At 45.4% G+C, this 21,564-nt stretch overlaps 1 protein-coding gene across 1 annotated transcript in view; it reads right to left on the bottom strand.

The window, feature by feature from the left end:
- PDZRN3 (PDZ domain containing ring finger 3) overlaps window positions 1–21,564 on the bottom strand; it is a 230,818-nt gene that overhangs the window by 200,467 nt on the left and 8,787 nt on the right. Inside the window, exons 2-3 of the mRNA XM_084765724.1 lie at window positions 14,836–14,922; window positions 8,946–9,053 (exon numbers count right to left, since the gene is read on the bottom strand). Coding sequence (XP_084621850.1) covers window positions 8,946–9,053; window positions 14,836–14,922 — 195 coding nt within the window. The remainder of the gene's footprint in view (window positions 1–8,945; window positions 9,054–14,835; window positions 14,923–21,564) is intronic.

The raw sequence follows: 21,564 nt of genomic DNA, 5'->3' as shown, positions 1-21,564 counted from the left end.
CAAGGTTCCAGGGCTTGGAGTACAGAGGATGTCTGGAGGAGGCCGGGAGGAAGAAAAGGAGGGGGAGGCCACCATCACGAGTTAGCGTGAAGAACCACATGGGCAGAGGAGTCTACTCTTGGGGATCAGTGCAGACAGAAGCAGCCCAGATGGAGAGCATGGGCAAGTGTTTATATTTTGGGGATGCTAAGTAACCCAGGAAGGAATGATGATAGCAAATGGCATGGGATGTAAGACTGGGAGATAACAAATTAGTTTAGGGGGTTAATATCTGCCCAGCCCCATATGAATACGGCTCAGTAAAATTCTATCAGGTGTCTAACACGATGGCGCAAGCCTGTATCCCAGCACTCAGGGAGGCAGAGGCAGGAGGATCTCTGCGAGTTCAAGGCCAGTCTGGTCTATAAAGGGAGTCCAGGACATCTAAGGTTACACAAGGAAGCCCTGTCTCGAGCTCCCTTCCCCCACCCCCCCAAAAAGCCCCAAAACTCTACCAGGTGTCTGTGTCTTTTATTGATATGGCAGCCAGTTAAATAAAACCCACCATAACAATTATATGGATTATTAGTAGATATTAATAAGCTATTTTCCATAACACTGTTTTATTCCACATGTGCATTTTTTTCACCTTTCATGTTTATTTACGTGGCTGGCATGAAATGCTGTATGCTTCAAAGACATTCATCTGAAAGTCTTGTTTTGGAGACAAAATAATAAGAAAATAATTAACAAGAGCAATAAATGGTAATGTATAGAGACTGGCACAAAGAGTTCAATGCCGACTCAGAAAGGGAACCATGTGATGCCATTTGTCTCAAGGGCAACTGCAGAATAAGGAGGTAATGCTTAATTTTAATTAGTCACATGCTGACCCTGGAAGATGCATCTCTCCAAAATAGTCCAGGGCTTTTTCCATAGTCCAATAGTGGCACCACGTTCCTGCTTAAACAGGGGAAAACAGAGACCAAGACATGTTTTAGTTAAGTCCTATATTTAGCTTTGGTATAAATCCTTATAATCCATACCAAAATATTAATCTGATATAATGATTCTTCTCACTTGTTTTGATAGCAAGAATCTTTTGATTTGCACCATATCTCCCTGACCTGTTCAGGCAACAAGACAGGAGGTAAATACGTGTCCCATATTTGAGGTGAAAGAAACTGAGGCTCAGCATTAAAGCCTGAAAAACTGAAGAGACTAGTTGGGCAGGGATGAAGTTCCAAGGATGATCTCTGGAAACCTGCACACCCTGACTTAAGTCTCAGGACTCTTTGTGCTCCAGTGCACCCTTTCGGATGCCAAAGAGATCAGCGACATGTTGGAAAAGTGAAAACCACACTTGTTAGGGTTGCTTACTGCTGTAGTGTAGGTGCAACGGTGCTACCGAGAGAGAAAGGGGGAGAGAATTACTGTACCAGTGCCACTTTATTTTACATCTGAAAACCAAATGATAGTCTCTCTCTTTTTTTTTAATCATTGAGTACAAAGATACGACAAGAGAAAAATCATCACTTACAAATGGCTGCACAGAGGTTCCAAAAACATCATTAAAGCTAGTCTACACAGCAACGGGAAATATACTCCCAAAGCTTTCCCCATCTCCTTCACACCCATGGCAGACATTGCTGTGCTGAATAGTCACCTTAGTCATACTCAGTCAGTCATGCACAGGTTTGGAATTCTTCTACTCAGAGCCCTGGGAGAGGTCACTGTCCGCCAACAGAAGTTGGTGTATGAGATGAAGTTCCAAGGATGACCTCTGGAAACAGCTGGAATAGTATTAACAGCTGGTCCCTAGACTCCACCTGCTTTGCAGCTGATAGAGAGTCTTCTGAATGTAGTTTGGGTTACATTACACATCTTTTCATCAAAATAGAACACACAGAGCCAGGCACAGTGATACATGCCTTTAATCCTAGCCCTTGAAAGGCAGAGACAGGAGGATCTCTGAGTTCAAGGCTAGCCTGTTCTACAAAGTCAGTTCCAGGATAGCCAGGGCTACACAAAGAAACCCTGTCACACAAAACAAAACAAAAATACCTCACAGATAATGTGGTGATTTGAACAGAAATGCCCCCAGTAGACTCATGTGTTTGAATGCTTGGCCTGTAGGGAGTAGGGAGTGTTATTAGGAAATGTGGCCTTGTTGGAGAAACTGTGTCACTGTGGGGCTAGGCCTTGAGGTCTTATATGCTCAAACTAGGCCTAGTGTGGCAGTATTCTGCTGCTGCTTGGAGATCAAGATGTAGAACTCTCAACTCCTTCTCCAGGACCATGTCTGCCTGTGTGCCACCATGCCAATAAAGGACTAAACCTGTGAACTGTAAGCCAGCCCTAATTAAATGTGTTCCTTTAGCAGAACTGCTACACTCATGGTGTCTCCTCACAGCAATAAAACCCTAACTAAGACAGACAACAAAGGAATAATGGTTTCCGGGTTGCACAAATAACTTCTGCTTATTTTGTTTGTTTGGACTTGGGATCTTGCTCTGTACCTTAAGTTGTCCTTCAGCTCAGTCTACCTGCTTTAGCCTCATGAATTCTGGGATTTCTGCCAGGTACCACCACACTCCGGCAGTTTTGTGTATATGTTTGTGTTTATGGGTATGCAGGTAAAGGTCTGTGTGCGGAGAACATGCGTGCCTATGTGTGGAGGCCAGAGGATGACCTCAGGTATGGTTCTTTCTTGAGAGTTACCCACCTTGTGTTTTGAAGCAGAGTCTCTCATTTGCCTGCTATGCGCAGATTAAACTAGACTGCCTGCCCAGTGGGCTCCAAGAATCCTCCTGTCTCCAGCTCCTGAGCACTGTAATGCATGTGCCCACTACTACGTCCACATTTTTTGGTAGTTTCTAGGGAATGAACACTGGTCCTCATACTTTACAGAATGAGCTATCTCTCCAGCCCCAGTTTTTGCTTTTTTAAATGACTAACTCACTGACTCTTCCATACTCCCTTGTTGACTGTGCTAAGTGGGGATCAGTGACCGTAGGGCGGAGTGGTATAGCTCCACGGCTTTACTTTTGACATTAACCAAAAACAGATCATCTACGACTGTGTGTGTTTAGCCACGATGCTTGCTATCTATTCTCGCATAAGGAATTCTGTCACTGGTCTAATGAATAATATAATCAAAGTGTCATTTAGGTCACAGAATATTTTTTCCTCTAAAAATCAAACCAAACCCTAGCTGAGAACATTTTAAATATTTTTTCATTAGTAACTTTTGATCCCTGGTACTATCTAAACAAAGATGAGAGATTTAATTCAAAGGAAAAAGTTCACTGCTCACCATGTCCAAATGTTTTCACTCCAGAACTGGAAATCTATACAGAGGAAGAATAAAGCCAACCACATGGGCTCGGGCTAAGATTAGACTTAATGACGTCAGCATGGTTTGCAAGACGTGTGTACAGATGAATGCAGAAGCAGAATGGAATGAATAGCTGGTGTGTCTGTGTTTTACACACACACACACACACACACACACACACACACACACACACACAGTGACATGTTTCTTTTAAGCTCTGTCAACTAAGGATGACTAGAAGCAATGCAAACTCCCATCAGCTGGACTTGAATATATGCTTGTAATCCCAGCTCCCTGGGAGGCTAAGGCAGGAGAATCACAAGTTCAAGACCAGCCTCAGCAACTTAATGATACCCTGTCATGAGAGAAAATAAGAAGAGGGCTCTGGAAAAAGCTTCACGACGGACTAATGGGTTCATCAGGGCCTAACAGGTAGTTCCCAGACCTAGGTTGCACAGACAGCCCTGGTTAAACTCAGCAGGTCACAAACACAACAAAAAGAAACAAATGTGGGGAAGGAATTGGGGTGTGTGTGTGTGACAGGGGTGGGAGGGAGACAGAAGAAGGTAGTGGGAAAAGTCCTCAGACTGCACCTCATATATGTGTCAGACCCTTCCTTCAGTTTCTTTTGCCTTATATTTTGTCATGGCAATAAGAAAAATAACTAATACCACAGGGAATTTTCTTTCTCTATGAAGAACATATCAGGATGTAGTAAGAAAATGTGAATCAATTCTGGAGGTGACAGTGGCTGTGCCACTTTTAATTTCCTGGCTTAGATAACCATTTTGTATTTATGTAGGAATTTATTTTAATTCTCAAAAAAAAAAAATACAGGGGTGGGGGGAGCTTGCAAAATGGCTCAGCGGGGAAAGGTGCTTACGGCTAAGACTAGAAACCTGAGTTCAATCCCTGAGAAATCATGCATGACAGAAGGAGAGAACCACTTCCCGCAAGTTGTTCTCTGATATCTACACATGCACATGTGTGTGCACGCTGAACACACTCACAGACACACACACAAATTTAAAAAATACTGATGTGTTTCTGAGACTGCTGCTCTGTTTACTGCATGAAGGAGGGGACCTTATACCTGAATAAGCAAAGATAAACAAATGGAGCCAGCAAACAATAAAGTAAATGGAAACGTTACTGTCTAGGTAAAGAATGCAAAGACATCTGTGTCTGTGAGCCTGAAGTTACATTAAAATAAAAGAAAGATATATTAAAACATAAAGAGCCTTCCAGTCTTAAAAGAAAAAGAACACTCCGTCATGTTGATTCATGTGCCATTCTGCCTCTTTCAATGATTTCAGAACACTATCTTTCCTATAAAACACAGTGGTGACCCTTGCTCTCCAAACTAAGCAGACCGGCTGGGGAGGGAAGACCCTGTTTGGCTTTCTAGCCAATCTGCTTAGCAGTGACGGACAAGCTGAGTGGACAAAGGCAGAGTGCAAGCAGTTCCCACCAAACCTTCTGGGGCTCCAAAAAGGACCCGACTGTTCTCGGGTCTCTAACTCAGAACATTTTTGAGATGAATGTGTGTTTATGAATTCTGGGAACGAACGGTCTGTTGGCACTTTCTCTGCACCCACAGAATCGCATTTGCTGGCTTGAACAGAAAGCTATTTCAACCACACAATTGCTACAGGCTTTTTAGCAACACTTGATACAAGCCCTAACCAACAGAAGATTGAGCTCGGTCCTCCAACTCATAAAGCTCCAAGATATAATGCTATCTTTCTATCTATCTATCTATCTATCTATCTATCTATCTATTCATAAAGCTTCAAGATATAATGCTATCTTTCTATCTATCTATCTATCTATCTATGTATTCATAAAGCTTCAAGATATAACTAGATAGACAGACAGACATATAGATAGATAGATGTGTATATATATGTGTGTGTGTGTGTGTGTGTGTGTGTGTGTGTGTGTGTATGTATATAGAGAAAAGTATATGAGAGAGAGGGAGAGAGAGAGAGAGGCAAGCACAGCTTCAAAATGAGCTCGCCCGGCTCTCTGTTCTTTGGCTTTCTTATGCTTTTTTCTCAATGGACATTTAGCCAAGGGAGGTGGTCAGAGAGCTTGCCAAACACACTACATGATAGGCAAGGAGGGCAACAGGGAGGAGGCCCAGTGTTGGCTGAACTACACAAAGATGGCTTGTTCCCTGCCTGGCACACCCATCAGGGATTTTTGAGGCTAATATTGATATTATGTGATTTTCCAACTGCTGCTCTTTCCTACATAATTACATCAGACTTGGGTAGATCTAAAGTCTAGATCACACAGAAGAAATTTCTGCTTGTGAAGACCCTCCATCGTTCAACTTACACTTCGGGCACTATGACGATTCTTCTAAAGATTCCCACACTGCTAGAAATAAGAGCACTGTTCCTTTGAGCGCCTTGTGGGTTTTAAGGAATGGGGAGTCTTACACTGCCTTTACCAGACAACTCAGAAATCAGCTCAGAGGCAGGAAACTGAAGCCACTGGAGAAGTTAGGGTTTCACGAGAGGCCACAGTCATGATACATAGAGAAATGTATTTTAGTTTCCCAATAAGAACAAACTCATCCGCGCTTCAAGGAAGAGTCAAGAGTAGAAAAGGGCCCAGGAGGTTCAGAGGTGGAGGGGTGGGAAGGACAAAATGACAGTCAGAGGGCAACACTGGCCATGTGGGAGCTTGCTGTGCCTCTGAGGCAGATGTGAGGGAGGATGGCAATCTGCACATACAGACTCAGGCCAACAGAGGACACGGCCTGCTTGTAGATAGCAAGCGCTCCTGCCGCATGTGCTGGGAGGGCACTTAATGCAAGGGGCCCAACACCCCCAGCTCCAGCTTCCTCCCCAGGCCTTGGCAGCACAAGAGCAGGGACCTCACCAGGGACTGTCACTCGGGAAGCCTTGGAAGAGAAGGGTTGATGACAGCTCCATCCCTGAGCAACCGACAGTAACCCGTTCAACACTACAAAGACTTGCATCAAGCATGGCAGTTCCCCTCACAGTACTGGTAAGGAGCGCCTGATAGCCTGCCGCTGGCACAGTCCACCGCATCTACCCAGAGGCGTGGCTTTTGACAACATCAGCACACCTAAAGTTCTTGTGCCCAGATGCTCATGTGACAACTCATACACACACATACAGGTAATCTTCCATTCACTCTTACACTACGGTCTGCAGTTTTACCAGTCTAAGTGGGCATGTGCACAGATAGTTTTGTGGATTTTGCTTCATGACAGCATTGATTTCATTTCAATACAATTGTTCTAAAAGGTGGTATTGGGGGAGGGGGCCTGACTGTTCTGTGGATGACGACACTGTCCTGGTTTCAGCAACAGGACCGAGCTGACTCACCCTACGGTATGGATGAGGTTGTATCTCTCTCTGGAGTTAATATCAGCAGCCTCTTGAAAGAACTAAAGTTCCCACAGTGAGGCTCTGCCACTAAGCTTGCTCACTGCCTTGAAAATGGGGGATCTGGGGTGGGAAAGCAGGAAGTCTAACCTTTCCCACGATGAAACACATACACTCATGCACACACTCCCTTGCCCCCCCCACACTCATGCACACACTCTCTCAACCCCCACACTCATGCACACACTCCCTTGCCTCACACACACTTATGCACACACTCCCTCAACCCCCACACTCATGCACACACTCAAACATACACACACCCTCATACATGCACATACACACACACACACACACACACACACACACACACACACACACACTCACACATAGCCATCAGATTCATGCCCCTGGTAACAAGCCCTGCCACAGATGAGGTGAACTAGAGAGCATATCTGCACCCCTGAGAATCACTGTATTGTGTCAGAAGTGATTAGAACTCCATGGAGAAGGACGTGCTGTGTCAGTTGTGATTCAGCCTGTGGCGGCTCTCTATCGGGATCTCCCTTGCTGTCTCAACAGCAGGGTGTGATTAATATTTTACATACTGTCCAAAGGGGGAGTGTGACTTACCAGAAACCGTACTGAACATTTCAAATACAGATCATCCTCTGCCAAGAGAAAATCCTGCCCAGCTGGAGATTTCTCATTTGCAAAACTTAAGAGCAATGAATTTCCGTGACTTGGAGAAACTGGCTGTCCTGCCGAAGCCTTGGCAACACAGGCTGTACTTATCTTTTTGAACAACGGTCTCAGAAAATGTATTCGCTTTCAAAAGCTATGGTAATGCATTTGGGCTCTCGGGAAAGGGGCTCCTGCCCATGCAAGCTGCCGTTAGGGAAAATCCATTATTCTAGGCTGGAAAGTACAAGGTTTAACTCCAAGTTCAGAACTCTTTTGAAGGTCAAAGGCAGTGTAACAATATTAATACCATCCTTAAGACAAAACCAAGGATGCTTTTAACACGCAAGTGACTGCATGGCTCTTATGCTCAGCCTTAACTCAGGGGCTTTGTTTACACAGGAAGATTTAACTCTGTGTTCCCCAGAGGACATAAAATTACCCAGAGGAAAACCACACTATACACCATTGGTTCATGCAAAACTGAAACACCAAGAATTCTGCTCTCCAGCTCCTTGACACTTTGTGCCACTAGGAGATGCCCACGGGTCACATAAACTTCACTTATGGCTTAGTATAAAAATGCCCAGGAGATACAGATGCTGAGCAGAGGCCTCTGGGACAGCAAAGTCCTCGGGTATTTATGCTGTTTTTCTGGCTTTTTTTTTTTTCAGTGATTACAGCAATGGCCATGGCCACAGATGAGCTTCCTATGGCATGTAGCAGGTCACCTCGGAATTCTATGTTTAGTTTTTCTCAACAAGGGGACGGAACCGTTTAGGTCCCAGAAATACTTGTTAAATGAGAAGGCTGAATGGCCCAAAGCAGCAACCAAAGAGAGTTGGGTCTTCCAAACTTCACAGCAAGAGCCCATACAAGGAGGTGAGAAGCAATCGGCTTCCTTTCTGCATCCTAGAACTCTACCATGTGTCACCCTAATGCCAAGGTGCTGTAAGGCACTGTTGAGAGATCTGCCAACGTCAGTCTACACATCTGCTACACAGTAACTGAAAGTGAAACAGATGGGTGCCAGTGTGAGAGGTGAATCAACTTTGACCTGCGCGTCTCCAGGCAATCAAGTCGTACAATGGACCTCAGGCAAACATCCAAGGGGGGGGGGAGGGACGTGAAAAAGTATGAGCAAGGCCTGTGTAAGAGCTTTGCTGTGCTGTGAACACTGGGGAGAGGAGAAAGACTCCAGGGCTGCCACACTTGCACCCAACACATAGAGTCTTAATTTGTCCAACAGGGGACTGATCGTCTGCTCCTAACTAGTGTACAAACCCTCAGATGGTTGTTTTGCACAGAGCTAGACCAGACACAGAACAAACAGATGCAGGCCTCATGGAAAGAGCCAAACTGAACGTGGCCCCCTCCCCAGTCCAACCGCTCCTTGCTGAATGACAACTTCACACCAAGGCAATCAACACTCGCCTGGGTTACACACCACTCTCCAAGTACACTGCTGCCCACCCATCCCCACATGAGGCACCCCTAATCCCAGCCCCCTAAGCATCCCCTTGTGAGCCAGGCAAAGGTGGATGGCAGGCAGCCTATTCAGACACCAGCCAGTGTTCACATACCTCAATAATCCTGTCATGAATTTGCAGGCCTCCTTCCTTGGCTGCAGGCCCACTGTCAACTATTTTGGATACAAAGATTCCTTCACTGGAGGATCCATCTTGATTGTCCTTTGGGTTAAAAAACACACACACACACAAAACACAGGTATGAATGCTAGGCATGGAAGTTGGCATGACAAAAACAAAAAAAACAAAAAACAAAACAAAACAAAAAAACTTTGCACTCTGCAACTCCAGCTTGTCAAAAGCAGTGTTAAGAGTAAAAGCTGTTTGTTTCCTTTAATTTCTGTTTTAAACTGAAACCGGCTCATATGTGTTGTAAAAATATTCCAAACTGGAGCCAAAGTCAGAGGAAGGGAGGAGAGTGCTGTCTTCGAGCAGCCATCCTCTTTCCTCCACAAGGCTTCTATTTCACCGTGTGCATTCTGCCCAAAAGGTTTTAACCCGTCACCGTTCTCAACAGGAGGCTGCTCCTCTTCCTGCACATGAGCAGGGCCACACCACGCCCACGCTTACTCCTTGGCTGTATCTTTTTTTTTTTCCTTGAAATATCCATTTGTTTCCCTTTCCCCTTCCTCCCTACTTCCCATTCCATTCTCTTCTCTTTTCTCTTTGCTCCCCCTTCCGCTTTCTATCCTTCCTTGGTCCCCCATCCTCTGTCTCTTCTTTTCTTTTCTCCCCTTCCTCCCTCTTTTCTCTCTTCCCTTTCCTCATCCTTCTTTTCTTCCCTGCTATAGGTACAAGGAAGCCACACTTCCCATACTGCCCTGCTCCTTTAGACTGAACAAGACACTAGCTTAGGACCAGTGGGCGGTGCTCGCAGCTCTAGCCATTGGTCGTGGGTGTGATAATGTCTGATTTTGCATTTTTGAAACATCTTTCCTCACAGACACCCAAAGTAGAATCCTTAGGAACCTGAACGACTGGACCAAATTTGTACAAGGGACAAACACTGCTGAATAGCCCCCCAGAGGCTACCCTGCGATTTGACCAGACGCTTTCCCTAGTTGTCACCTACATAGAGAATGCTGCAGGGGTCATATGTAATAAGTTAATTATGAAAAGAGATATTTACAACTAAAGACAAAGAGGTCAGCTCACTTTTCAAAGTTCTTCCTTTCCTTAATTAGAAAAGGATCCAACTGCTCATTCCTGGCCCCAGCTTGTTCACAAACTTCGTTCTCACAGCACTGCGACAAGTGCTTTCCAAGTGTTTAGAAAGTTCTAGTGATTAACAGATGGGTTTTTAAATTACATAGCACAAGCGTGTGCTGTTTCCAAACAAAAGCATCTGAGCATATACTTGATCATACCCAAAAGGCCAATGAAACAAGATGACTTGGAAAGGAGGCAGAGGACACCCCGGAGAACTCCAAACCAGCGCCACACTACGTTCCTTCCCACAATGCCAGAGAAGCTGTTCAACAATGCTCTCTATAAATATATAAAAACACCATGGCCCCAAATAACTATGAAACTGTAACATTTTCCTCTTCATACAGGAAAGAGAGATGGAGAGAGGGGAGTAGAGGGAAACAGGAAGGAGGAGGGAGGGGATGGAAAGTGAATGTGGGTGGGCTATTCTAAAGAACAACAACAAAGGCAGAAAAGATGCATTCTACAGCCTCCCTCCCCATGACACACACACTCTCTCTCTCTCTCATTGGCTCTAATTCTCCATCTCTGTTTCTATCTCTTTCTCTCTGTGTATGTCTTTTCTGTCTCTAATTTTGTCTCCATCTCTCTCTCCATGTGTGTGTGCATGTGTGTTATATTAATATATTAATAGAATGCATTATATATGTAGCACATATATATATATATATATATTCTTGCTCTGTTCCTTGGTCTCTCTCTTTTTATATGTGTCAGAATAGAGAAAAACCCCAAGCCAACATGAACATTGTCTACGTATCCTCTATCTCCACATGTCATGACAGAGCTCCAAGCGCCATTTGAGTTCCATCAGTGCTTTCTTAGAAGATGAGTTAGCATTGACGTGGCTGCTCATGAGGTTAGCTCTCTTCACTGGGCACTGTTGCCTACCGTCTCAGCACTCTGCTCACACTAACCCTTCACCAGCTAAGAAGCTACAAAGCATCCTTGCTCTCTTAGCTGCCTCATTTATCCCTGCATCCCAATCTAGCTTCCTACATGAGCATCACAGATGCCAGGGGAAAAATGCACAAGTGTTTCCTGAGGACTTGAAGGCCATGCATCACTCAACCCTCACAATCACCACAGTTGTAAGTACTACTGCCATTTATCTCACAGGTGGAAAGCCTGAATTAAGAAAGGCTAAGTGTCCTAAAAGGCATATAGCTAAAAAGCAGCCTGTCTTAGTTTCACAGAGGCCAGAAGATCTTCAAAGGCAATCTTTTCCAATAAGAAAGCTCATAAAACAGGGCCCAACATCTCAGTCTGATTAAGGTAACCGAAGAGTCTCACTGGACAGCCAAAGACATGTAAGCATCTTCCCACGTCTCATAAAAAGAAAAGGGCATATCTGTCCTTACCCATTTTGTATTTCATGGCCAGAGAAGAGATGCAGGGTGGGCCTTGGTTTGCTTTGTAAAATATTACACTGGGCCTAAATAATTATAAAGGAATGCAAGAAGGCTCAAGCAAAAAATCTGAAAGGAACAAGCAAGACCCAACACTAGAATTCAGTATAAGACAGTGGTGGAGAGTGAGGCCAGAGTGCAGGAAAAGCAAAGAGGAGGCTCTGGTCAACCAGTAAAGCACTTACTTGCCTTACAATCGAGAAGACTTGAGTTCAACACCCTGGAACTCCTGAGAATACACATACATGCATACATGCCCACATACACCATACACTCACACACACTCATACATACACACACACACACACACACACACACACACACACACACACACACACTCATGCATGCAAGTGCAGAGGCAAGTGAGGCATGACAGTACTAGGCTGTGATCCCAATGCTGTAAAGACAAGCAGATCCTTGGGGCTTTAGCAAGCTTTAGGCCAGTGAGACCCTGTCTCAGAAAACATGTTGCTCTCTTTAGCAGCACAGATACTAAAACTAGAGCTATACAGATACAGAGATTACCCAAGGCCTTTACAGTGATGTCAGGCACATCCATTTTTTTCAATTACGTGTGAGTACATAATTAGATACTTTGTTACTAGTGTTTACACATCTAAAATATTAAGTAGGACAGACTTTAAGAAAAGTGATTCTGGGAGTGGTTGCTCACGCCTTTAATCTCAGCCCTTGGGAGGTAGAGGCAGGTTGATCTCTGTGAGTTCAAGGCCAGCCTGGTCTACATAGAATTCCAGGATAGCCAGAGTTACATAGACAGACCCTGTCTCAAAACAAAACAAATAACAACAAACAAACAAATAAAATTTATCCCTACCAAAAAAAAAAAAAAAAAAAAAAAGGAGTGGTTGAGTGACAAGTTGGTTATTCAGCTATAATTTATAGGCAATATAATCCATCTTTTTGAAGTTAAAAATAAAAATAATGTGGCTGGTTGTTGAGGAACAGTTGGGCGGTCCTCAGGCTGTAATATACAAGTGTCCATATGTGCGCGTATACACACCATACTCCTTTCATCCCAGGAGTACCCAGATAGAAAACACACTTGCCCAAGGCTTAAGTGACAGGATCCAGCTCACCAGCTACTGCTTCTCAGGGGACATGAGAATAAGTGATGTGGTCTGGCTGACAGCATTGTATACAGGCTGGGGCAGTGACAGTCCTGATGTCAGAGTCCCTCAGCTAGGCTATCTCACGGCCCAACTAAGCATCTCACAGGAACACTTGCCATTTACACCACTTTCAGTGTCCAGTATCCAGTATCCAGACCTGATACTGTGTATGCCTGGTTGCTTAGCTCCGGTTAGACTAAAACTCACAACATAAACCAGGCTTGGCCTCAAACTCAGAGATCCGCTTGCCTCTTCCTCTAAGTGCTGGAAGTAAAGACATGTGCCTGTTCCTGAAATTCAGCTCAGTTTTTTCCTGTGTACTCAGAGACCTGCTAGACTCCCCAGTGAAGAAAATTTGCAATCAACACTACAGGGAACACATCCATGTAGAATGAAACTTCCTTCTGGTTTCTACTGTTTTCTCTCTCTGTGTGTCTCTCTGTGTCTCTGTCTCTCTTTTTCTGCCTCTGTCTCTCTCTCTGTGTGTCTGTCTCTGACTGTCTCTCTGTTTCTGTCTCTCTCTGTGTCTCTGTCTCCGTATGTATGTCTCTCTCTGTCTGTCTGTCTCTGTCTCTCTCCGAAAAGCAGAAACCATCTTCCCAGGGAGGAGGCCCTTATTTTATAAGTTGGCACACTTCACCTCTCCTGGGGTGTGGCTGCCAAACAGCCTCCTGGATGTAGCCATAATGGGTTTCTCAGCAATCACCACCCATAGAAGTGCCTCTCCAGACCAAGATTTTGCAAACACTGGGCTTTGATGTGGTTCCACCTAGGGCAGAGAAAAGGTCTTCCTAGTTCAGGCTCTGTCAGCTGTGGAAGCTTCTGAAACATCCAGCAAGTGAAGTGGATCTTAGTTTACAGAGGTTGCTTAAACCTGACAGCCGAAGGTAGGCAAAGGAGGGCCCATCATCCCAAACGCAATTACAGGGAATCCCATCTGTTCTCCGTGCTAACACGCAGCTTACCTTCTTTCTTATTGTTTGCTGTTTTCCTTTAGGGTATACTGTGCATGCTGGCCAACGACTCCAGTACTGAGCAACACCCCTCCCCACCCCTGTTACAAATATGTCCCTTTTATAAGCTGGCAGCAACCCAAGCCCCGCTTTGTTGTTAGCTGAGGTCAAATGCTTACATACTGAGCCCCGCCTGCTTCCCCTCCCCCCTTCCCAAAGCTGGAGTTTCAAGGGACTAGATCAGAACAACCCAATGGCACACAGCCTAGGGTCATCAGAGGGAAAACAGAGAGGCTCCAGCCTTGCCTGGTCTGCAGCTTGGTAAGGTTTCTGCAGAGGTGACGGGGATCTGTGAGCTCATTCCTCTGGTTTGGTAAAGCGGGGAGGGGTTGCTGCCCCCCACCCGACATTTCAAATGTTGTCTCAGACAGATGACGTTCATCATTTTATCTACTACGTGTCGTTTCTGACAAAGCTGTCAGTTTTTAAAAACAAAACCTTGTTTTTGAAACTGTGGTTTTGGCTGAAAGCTACAGGAATTCCACCATAAATCTCGCGTCACTCCCCTTGAGTGAAAACACAGCGGAGTTAGTCACTGCCCACATTATGTCAAACTGCAGACCCAGCACTGACCGCGTCTCGTTTTCATCGTTTCTCTGCACATGCTTCAACTCTAACCATTGGATTGTGGCTAGTTGCCCCAAATCCTTCCTATCCTTGCTCCTACTCTAGGTCTTGAAAGCACCGCCAAATCCACCGTTTCCTATCCTGCTGATCTTCAAATATTTTGAAAACTCGTGTGTGTGTGTGTGTGTGTGTGTGTGTGTGTGTGTGTGTGTATGTGTGTGTGTGTGTCACTGTGCATGCGGAGGTCAGAGGTGGAATCAGTTCAGGTCTATGAGTAATGCTAAGGCAACTATTCCCACATGGGGAGCCCGCAGTCTAGCTCAGTTGAAAGGTAGCCGGTCACCCATTTCCAGCTTCATCCACATCCTACAACTTCACTCTGCCATCCTGCTACACAAAGAGAGGCACTACAAGACCGATGCTGTGAAACCAGAAACACCAGGCACGTGATACTATTAACGTGAACATCCCTGAGTGTGAAACGTCAGACCCCACAGAAAACTAGCGACAGGCAGCAGAAGGAAGCTAGCTGGGGTGTCCAGTGCTCACCCCAAGGCCCCAGCCTCTCTTCCAGCTTCCGCAGAGAAAAGAAAAAAAATACATTTTGGCAACATACCACACAGGGCCGGCCACCGATGATATTGAATCCCAGGGAGCCAGAGTCCCGATGCAGGATAAGCGTCAGGCTTTTGGTCTCTTCACCCTGCAAGACAACAAACAAATTAATGGAATGTCAATTTACAAACAGGAAGTTGCGGGTAGCGTTCCCTTTTTTATACAAGGAGACTTGGGACTATTGAGCTAATTGCTTTACAAATTTTTATCTCTTGAGAAGTTTAGCCAAGAAAACTTCTTGACCCCAATCTGAGACTCAGCCCCGCCTTTAGGACCTTGCAGACATGCCTGGATACTGTCTCTGTCTGGGATGACCAGCAAAGAATGTCTGGGGGTGTTCAGACAGGCCCCAAATCATTCATTATCAATGACTCCTTGGTCTACAGATACAGCCGTCTTTTGAGTGGCCCGCTGGACGCTGGCTGTCTAGACGGCCACTCTCTGTTTGTTTCTCTACCCTTCTCAAGGACAGCATTCATGTCATGTCGCAAGAGGGTCAAATGGCAATCCTCTCGGAAGTGTGAGCATACGCAATGGTCTGTCAATAGTCATCTCTGTTTGGGAGACTGAGAGCAGAGGGGAGAGTGTGTGTAAGAAATTGTCAGATGCAAAGTGTGGAGTGAAAGCAGAAAAGCCTCCATCGTGCTCCAAAGGAGGGAAGTGGGGGGCTTATTTCCACACAGCCATTATTGTCTGATGTGTGCAAAATGTAGGATGCCTTAGCACAAAACCTGCTGGGGAGGGCTGGACATCATGACACCCTTAAATTCCACAAGCTAAAGTCACATGGGACACATCACACGGGCAGCCAAAAGGGACAGAGATGCCAGGCCCCTCAGCAGCTAACGCTCTTAAGTGATAGGAGAACAGTAAAAATAGATGTAATCTCATGTACAAACTGTTTCTTCTCGTTCTGTGGCATTCACAGTAAGCTCCCTAACACAGCTTTAAATATTTTTCTAGTGAGACAGTTTCCAGCTTTCTGTACAGGACACTGGAAATTCACTAAGTCCGTCTCTTACTGCGCTCTCTCAGAAGGGTGAAAAGTTAGAAATACATCGTACTTTGAACAAGTTATCTTACGTGGCTTACATGCCTGGCTTTCATAACAATCAGTGATGGGAACTGTAGAGTTCCACGCTAATCCAAGGCAGATGGCTGTGCTCTGACAACCTCAAATGGTGTACAAAGAACGCATGATCAAATGAACACAAAGTTTACTTTCAAATCTACTGTGTGAGAACCCTCAAGAGAGAAAGGAAGGAGTGATGAAGGAAGGGAGCAAACCGGGAAGAGAGGGGAAGAAGGGAGGAGGGAGAAAAAAAAAGAAGAATGGGAGAAGGGGGCAAAACCCAAAGAATTTTATTATGCTGAATTTCCACTGGTAATAGCTAACAGTTTCAGTTTTTGCTATATGCCAGAAACTATACTCAAAACAAAGTACTTTATTTCATTTATTAATCCACACAGTTTTATAAACTGACACCGTTCCCACCCTCCCCAAAGTCATTACTTGTCAATGAGCTAATACCAGGTTGACCTTGTATTTAGATGAACACCCTTCAACTCACATCTCTTTGCTTCGGTATAGTATGTAAAAGGGAATTCTAGGCAGGTCCACAAGTCTATGTGCTCCATATGCTTTAACTGCTAAAGTTCCAGGAAAGGGATTCACCATAGGAAACTTTGCCCAGGAAACAGAAGAAAATGCTGAAATCTCCAAAGGATGCTAGTGCCCAGAGGCACGGCCTTGAGTATCTTTTGAAGGATTAAGAAAGCCACGCCAGAAACACCATATCCCTCAGCCCATGCAAAGAACCTTCCTCAAGAACCAAGCTGGCCTACCTACCCTTCCTTGCCACAGGCAACCCATGGGAAGCAAGAAGGATGCTTCACAAGCACCTTGAATGAGCGTGCTGCCCAGACTGGCTTCAGATGGCCCTGCATCACCTAGGGCTGAGTCACAGCAGCCAGCCAATGTGCAGAAGCTTCACCAGGGAGGCTGAGCTGGCTAAGACGAACCCTGGCATGAGCTGAATTCTTTTCATTTCTCCACCCAATTGCCAAAGGCCAGGCTCTGTCCTCTTCCCATGAGCTTCAGTCTCCTCTTTCCCTCCCTACTGTCTTCTCCAACAACCGTCACTAGCTCAGTTTTGCAGATGAAATAGGAAGTGTGGTTTTTAACACCAGATGCCACACAGCACATCAGATGGTCGAGCATTCATCCTGGGGGGGGGGGGGGAAATGTGTAATCTGTCCCTGCGCTCAAAATGCTTCAGAAAAGAGTTGTGGAAATGGCTTCCATGTGATTATACTTGCCAACTGAAGGGAAGTAAGTGTGCAGGGGAGATGTGCAAGAGCTCTCACATATGCTGCGCTCCTGACACGTCACACTTTGTTGGTACCTTGTGTTTAAAGGACTATTTAAGCAGGACTGGATCATTTGGGGGGTTTCCCCCAAGCTATGCTATGCAATTTTCTCCAAAATTCAATGTGGGGGATCAGGCATGGGAAAAGGTCCTCCGTTATGTGGACAGCTGATTAAACGACACAGCTGCTTCCCAACACAGGCGTTACATTAGCACCTTCCACCTGGAGGACTCTAGGCTCAGGGACAATCACACACAGGCTCAGGGTTAAACGGAAGTAAAGTGGGAGCCGGAAGATTAGAACGGAGGTCTGTGAAACTTCAGCACCCATGCCCTCTGTGGGATGATTGGCTTGCACCCTATCCCAAATCCATCTGCACCAGGTATGTCAATCTACCATCTAAGGGTTCCACATCGCTCAGGATAGCTACTATGTGGTCCCTCAAAAAGTTGCATAGGACAATACTATATAGCAACAACATCAGAAGGTTGGACACCTCTGGGGTATATGATAAGGCAGCTTTTAAAGTCTAATGAGCATACTGAATTTTATAATAGGGACTGAAAGGTTGCGAGTGTTCTTCATAGCTTGGTAAATCCTGAGAGGGCTACGGTCCCTGATACCAACAGCACCTTAGGTAAGATCTTCCACTTACAAGTAATGACTTGAGGTCATGTTCCTGATCCATAGAAAGAGATTATAGTTTCTTCTCATGCCATGGGTACCACAACAATAGAGGACACAGGTAACACCTCACAAGGATACATATAAGCCTGAGTATACTAGGCAATAGTAAGTGCTAAGACATAACTGAGGCTGAATGCTGAGATGGCCCAGGCTCAGCATGAGGCTAGAATGTTCTTTAAGTCATAAGTCACTCTTCTCCCAAATCCATTCAGTGGAGAATAACTTAGTCAATATTAACTGTAACCTAAAAAATAAACAAAAGGAAGATACTAGACTTTGTTGTATCTTTTTCTCTCCTCTCTCTCTCTCTCTCTCTCTGTCTCTCTCTCTCTCTCTCTCTGTCTCTCTCTCTCTCTCTCTCTGTCTCTCTCTCTCTTTCTCTCTCTCTCTCTCCAAGATTGAAAAAATAATAATTCTGGAATACTGATGGAAAAAATAACAGGTAGACACATTTAATATGGAGAAGGCAGGTGTGGTGGGAAAAAAACAAGGCAGGCAGCTCAGATTCTAAACAAAGAACAGATTAGACTGACAGATAACAAGGTGGGCTGTGGGTCAGTAGAATGGCAATTGGCCAAAAGACCGGACCAGGACCTAACCCTGGGAGCACAGTGGACGGAAGGCAGATGCCACATGCACCAGCTCCGACCCATGAAACCGTGAGCTTCACTATGAACTGTGGAGGCAGAAGGGAGAGGGGAGGCAGAGTCCTCCGGGATGGCTGCACACTCCCGACAGCACCAAATCCCACCAGATCCTGGGTCTTAAGGTAGAGAAGAAAGGGAAGTCAGGAGAGCTTTCAGCTGTCCGTACTGTAGAACAGCTCCTACGTCTCTTTCCTGGGATGTGTTCCCAGGACCCAATGGACAGAGAAGTGCTACACTGCAGTATGGCAGAAAAAAAATACAAGTCATTATGGAAGCCAGTGACATCACTCTTTCTTGTAGATGGAGAGACAGATCTGTCTGCTGGCTGCTACTGCCATTCAAGAACTCTATCCAAGAGGATAGCTGGGCCCTTAGTGTGATGTAGGTTTCCTTGGGAGAACCTCACAGCTTTAGGGTAGAGAATGGACACAGATCAACCTAAGAGAAGGGACTATGACTATAAAGACTCAAACAAAGGGATGAAACCTCCAGAGGGTTCAGGCCAGGAGGTCATAAGCAGAAATAGAAGCTTACTTCCCAGTAACATAAAGGTGACTTTGTTTAAAATATACATTACACCAGATGCTGGTGGCACACACCTTTAATCCCAGCACTAGGGAGGCAGAGGCAGAGACAGATGAGTCTCTGTGAGTTTGGGGCCAGCCTGGTCTATAGAGCGAGTTCCAGGATACCAGGACATCCATGGCTTCACAAAGAAACCCAGTCTCAAAAAACCAATGTGTGTGTGTGTGTGTGTGTGTGTGTGTGTGTGTGTGTGTGTGTGTGTATGTATGTGTGTGTGTGGTGTGTATGTATATGTATGTATGTATGTATGTATGTGTATGAATATCCCCTCTTCCAATACGGACCTACTAGATCACCTGAAATCTCAGCTGCTCAGCTTCCAACCCCACAGCCAGCGATTTAAGAATTAGGGGAGGGAAGGAAACTTCAGGATAGAAGTCACATGTTGTATATACTGCTGTTAACTTTTTTGGCGTGTTGGTTTTTTGTTTGTTTGTTTGTTTGTTTTTTGAGACATGGTTTCTCTGTGTAGCCTTGGTTGTCCTGGACCTTCTTTGTAGACCAGGCTGGCCTCAAACTCACAAAGATCTGCCTGCCTCTGCCTCCCCAGTGCTGGGATCACAGGCATGCGCCACCACCCCTAGCTGGCCATGAACTTTTAAATGATCTTTTTTTACTCAAGGACTTTTCACTTAAAGGTGGGCCACACATGAGTGGTCCCTTGGGATGCTATTTCCCAGGGGCATCTTAGGGTAAACAGACTTTATGATGTCCTCATGGGACAGAACTGCCTAACAGCTTCTCAGATGGTCTCGTGAAGTGATGAGTTGCTCCACTTTGATTGTCTGAAAGACACTCTCCTATGTTCTGCTCTTTCAGCACTGGAGAGTGTGGCCCGTCCTCTAGGGACAAAGTCCGCATGTGTTTCCATCTCACTCTGTCGTTCTTCTCTGCCTTCAGAAGCTTAGACTCAGACTGTCACTAGCCAGTAGGGCTCCTCCAGCATCTATCCCTGCCACTGTCACTATGAACTCCTAAAATGCCTTTTTGCCAAGTGACGGCTGTTTCTGGCTCAGTGCACTTGTGGGCTCTCAAGATGGGACAAGCTTGAACTGGAAAGTCGCCCTGTGGGAATTGGGAAATGGAACTGACTGACCAATTGACCAATAGGCTGTCTGGGGTGACAGGACACCTCTCAGATTCAGATTAGCAAAGTTCCTTGAGGCTCACACAGCTGGGAAACAGGCCTCTCTGTTGACTAGTGACATGAAAAGTGCTGTATATTTGGCTGTCACCAAGCGAGTGGGGGGTTAGAGGGACATGCTGGCAGCGCTGTCTGACAGCAGTTCTGTAAGAAGGGCTTGGGGTGTCTTCGCCCCCTACACTCGAAGGCTTTTTGTCCTCTTTGTAGTTCAGACTTTGCCATTCCCAATGAAGCAGCGTAGACTGAGCCCTCCTTGTAATTCAAATTACAGTTGAAATAAAGGGTTCTTGGAGGAAGAACAGAAGGGGACACTGTTTGAGCCTAAGGCATGGGGGTGGGGGGGTGGGGGGGTCATGGAGATGATACTTGAATGTAAGTTTCAGTTGGATGAGACAGCCATGGAAGCAAGAGCAGATGTGTGGCTTACCAAGACAGGTGCAGAGAGAGTGGAGAGAGATGAAGGGCCCAGGAAGACAGGTATATGGACACACACACACACACAAACACACACACACACACACACACACACACACACACACACACACAAACAAAAACAAAGACAAAAACAAACAGCCTTTTGGGGATTTTAAGTTCTTGCACATACACATCTGCAAGCCAAACAGCACGTGTTTGCAAAATAATGTAGCAGAGACAAAGAGTTCTCACCTCTGCCCTCCTCAAAAGTCTGCCACATTATTTAAACAAACTGCAAAATCCCTGAGCGTCTCATTTTGTATTTCCACTAGCTGAGTTTCAAATCCCTATCTCTAAATTTTGCCATTGACTCATTTGCTTTTCTGGTGACTATCCGTAAGCAATGATTCATGGAAATAACCAAGCACAGTGCAAGAGCACCACCACCATCACAACCGCGTGCGACATCGTCACTATTGTCCATCAAGGGCATGTTATGCTGTGAATGTTTGTGTGCCTTCAATATTCAGACATTGGGAGGTCAGGAAATGGATCAGTCAGTAAAGTGCTTGCCTTGCAAGCAATGTGACTGTCACAAGAGGTGGTGATGGTGCATGTGTGCAATCCCAGTGCTGGGGATGTGGAAGCTGGCGGATCCCTGGGACCCTCTGGCTGTCCAGCATATCACACACACTGTGTTCCAGACCACACAAAGACCCTGTCTCTAAAACTCAAGTGGACATAACCTTAGGAATAATACTGAATACTGTCCTCTCCCTGCCACACACACCTGGACATATGTGCATACACACACATACACAGATTTAGAAGTTCTTTCGTCAGAATTGAAAGATAATATTAGATAATATCAGTGGATGAGGGA

This window comes from Acomys minous, assembly GCF_964271855.1.
Source record: "Acomys minous genome assembly, chromosome: 17".
NCBI classification, from domain to species: domain Eukaryota; kingdom Metazoa; phylum Chordata; class Mammalia; order Rodentia; family Muridae; genus Acomys; species Acomys minous.
The sequence above is the reverse complement of the archived record's forward strand: the minus strand, read 5'-3'. Positions and strand labels throughout refer to the sequence as shown.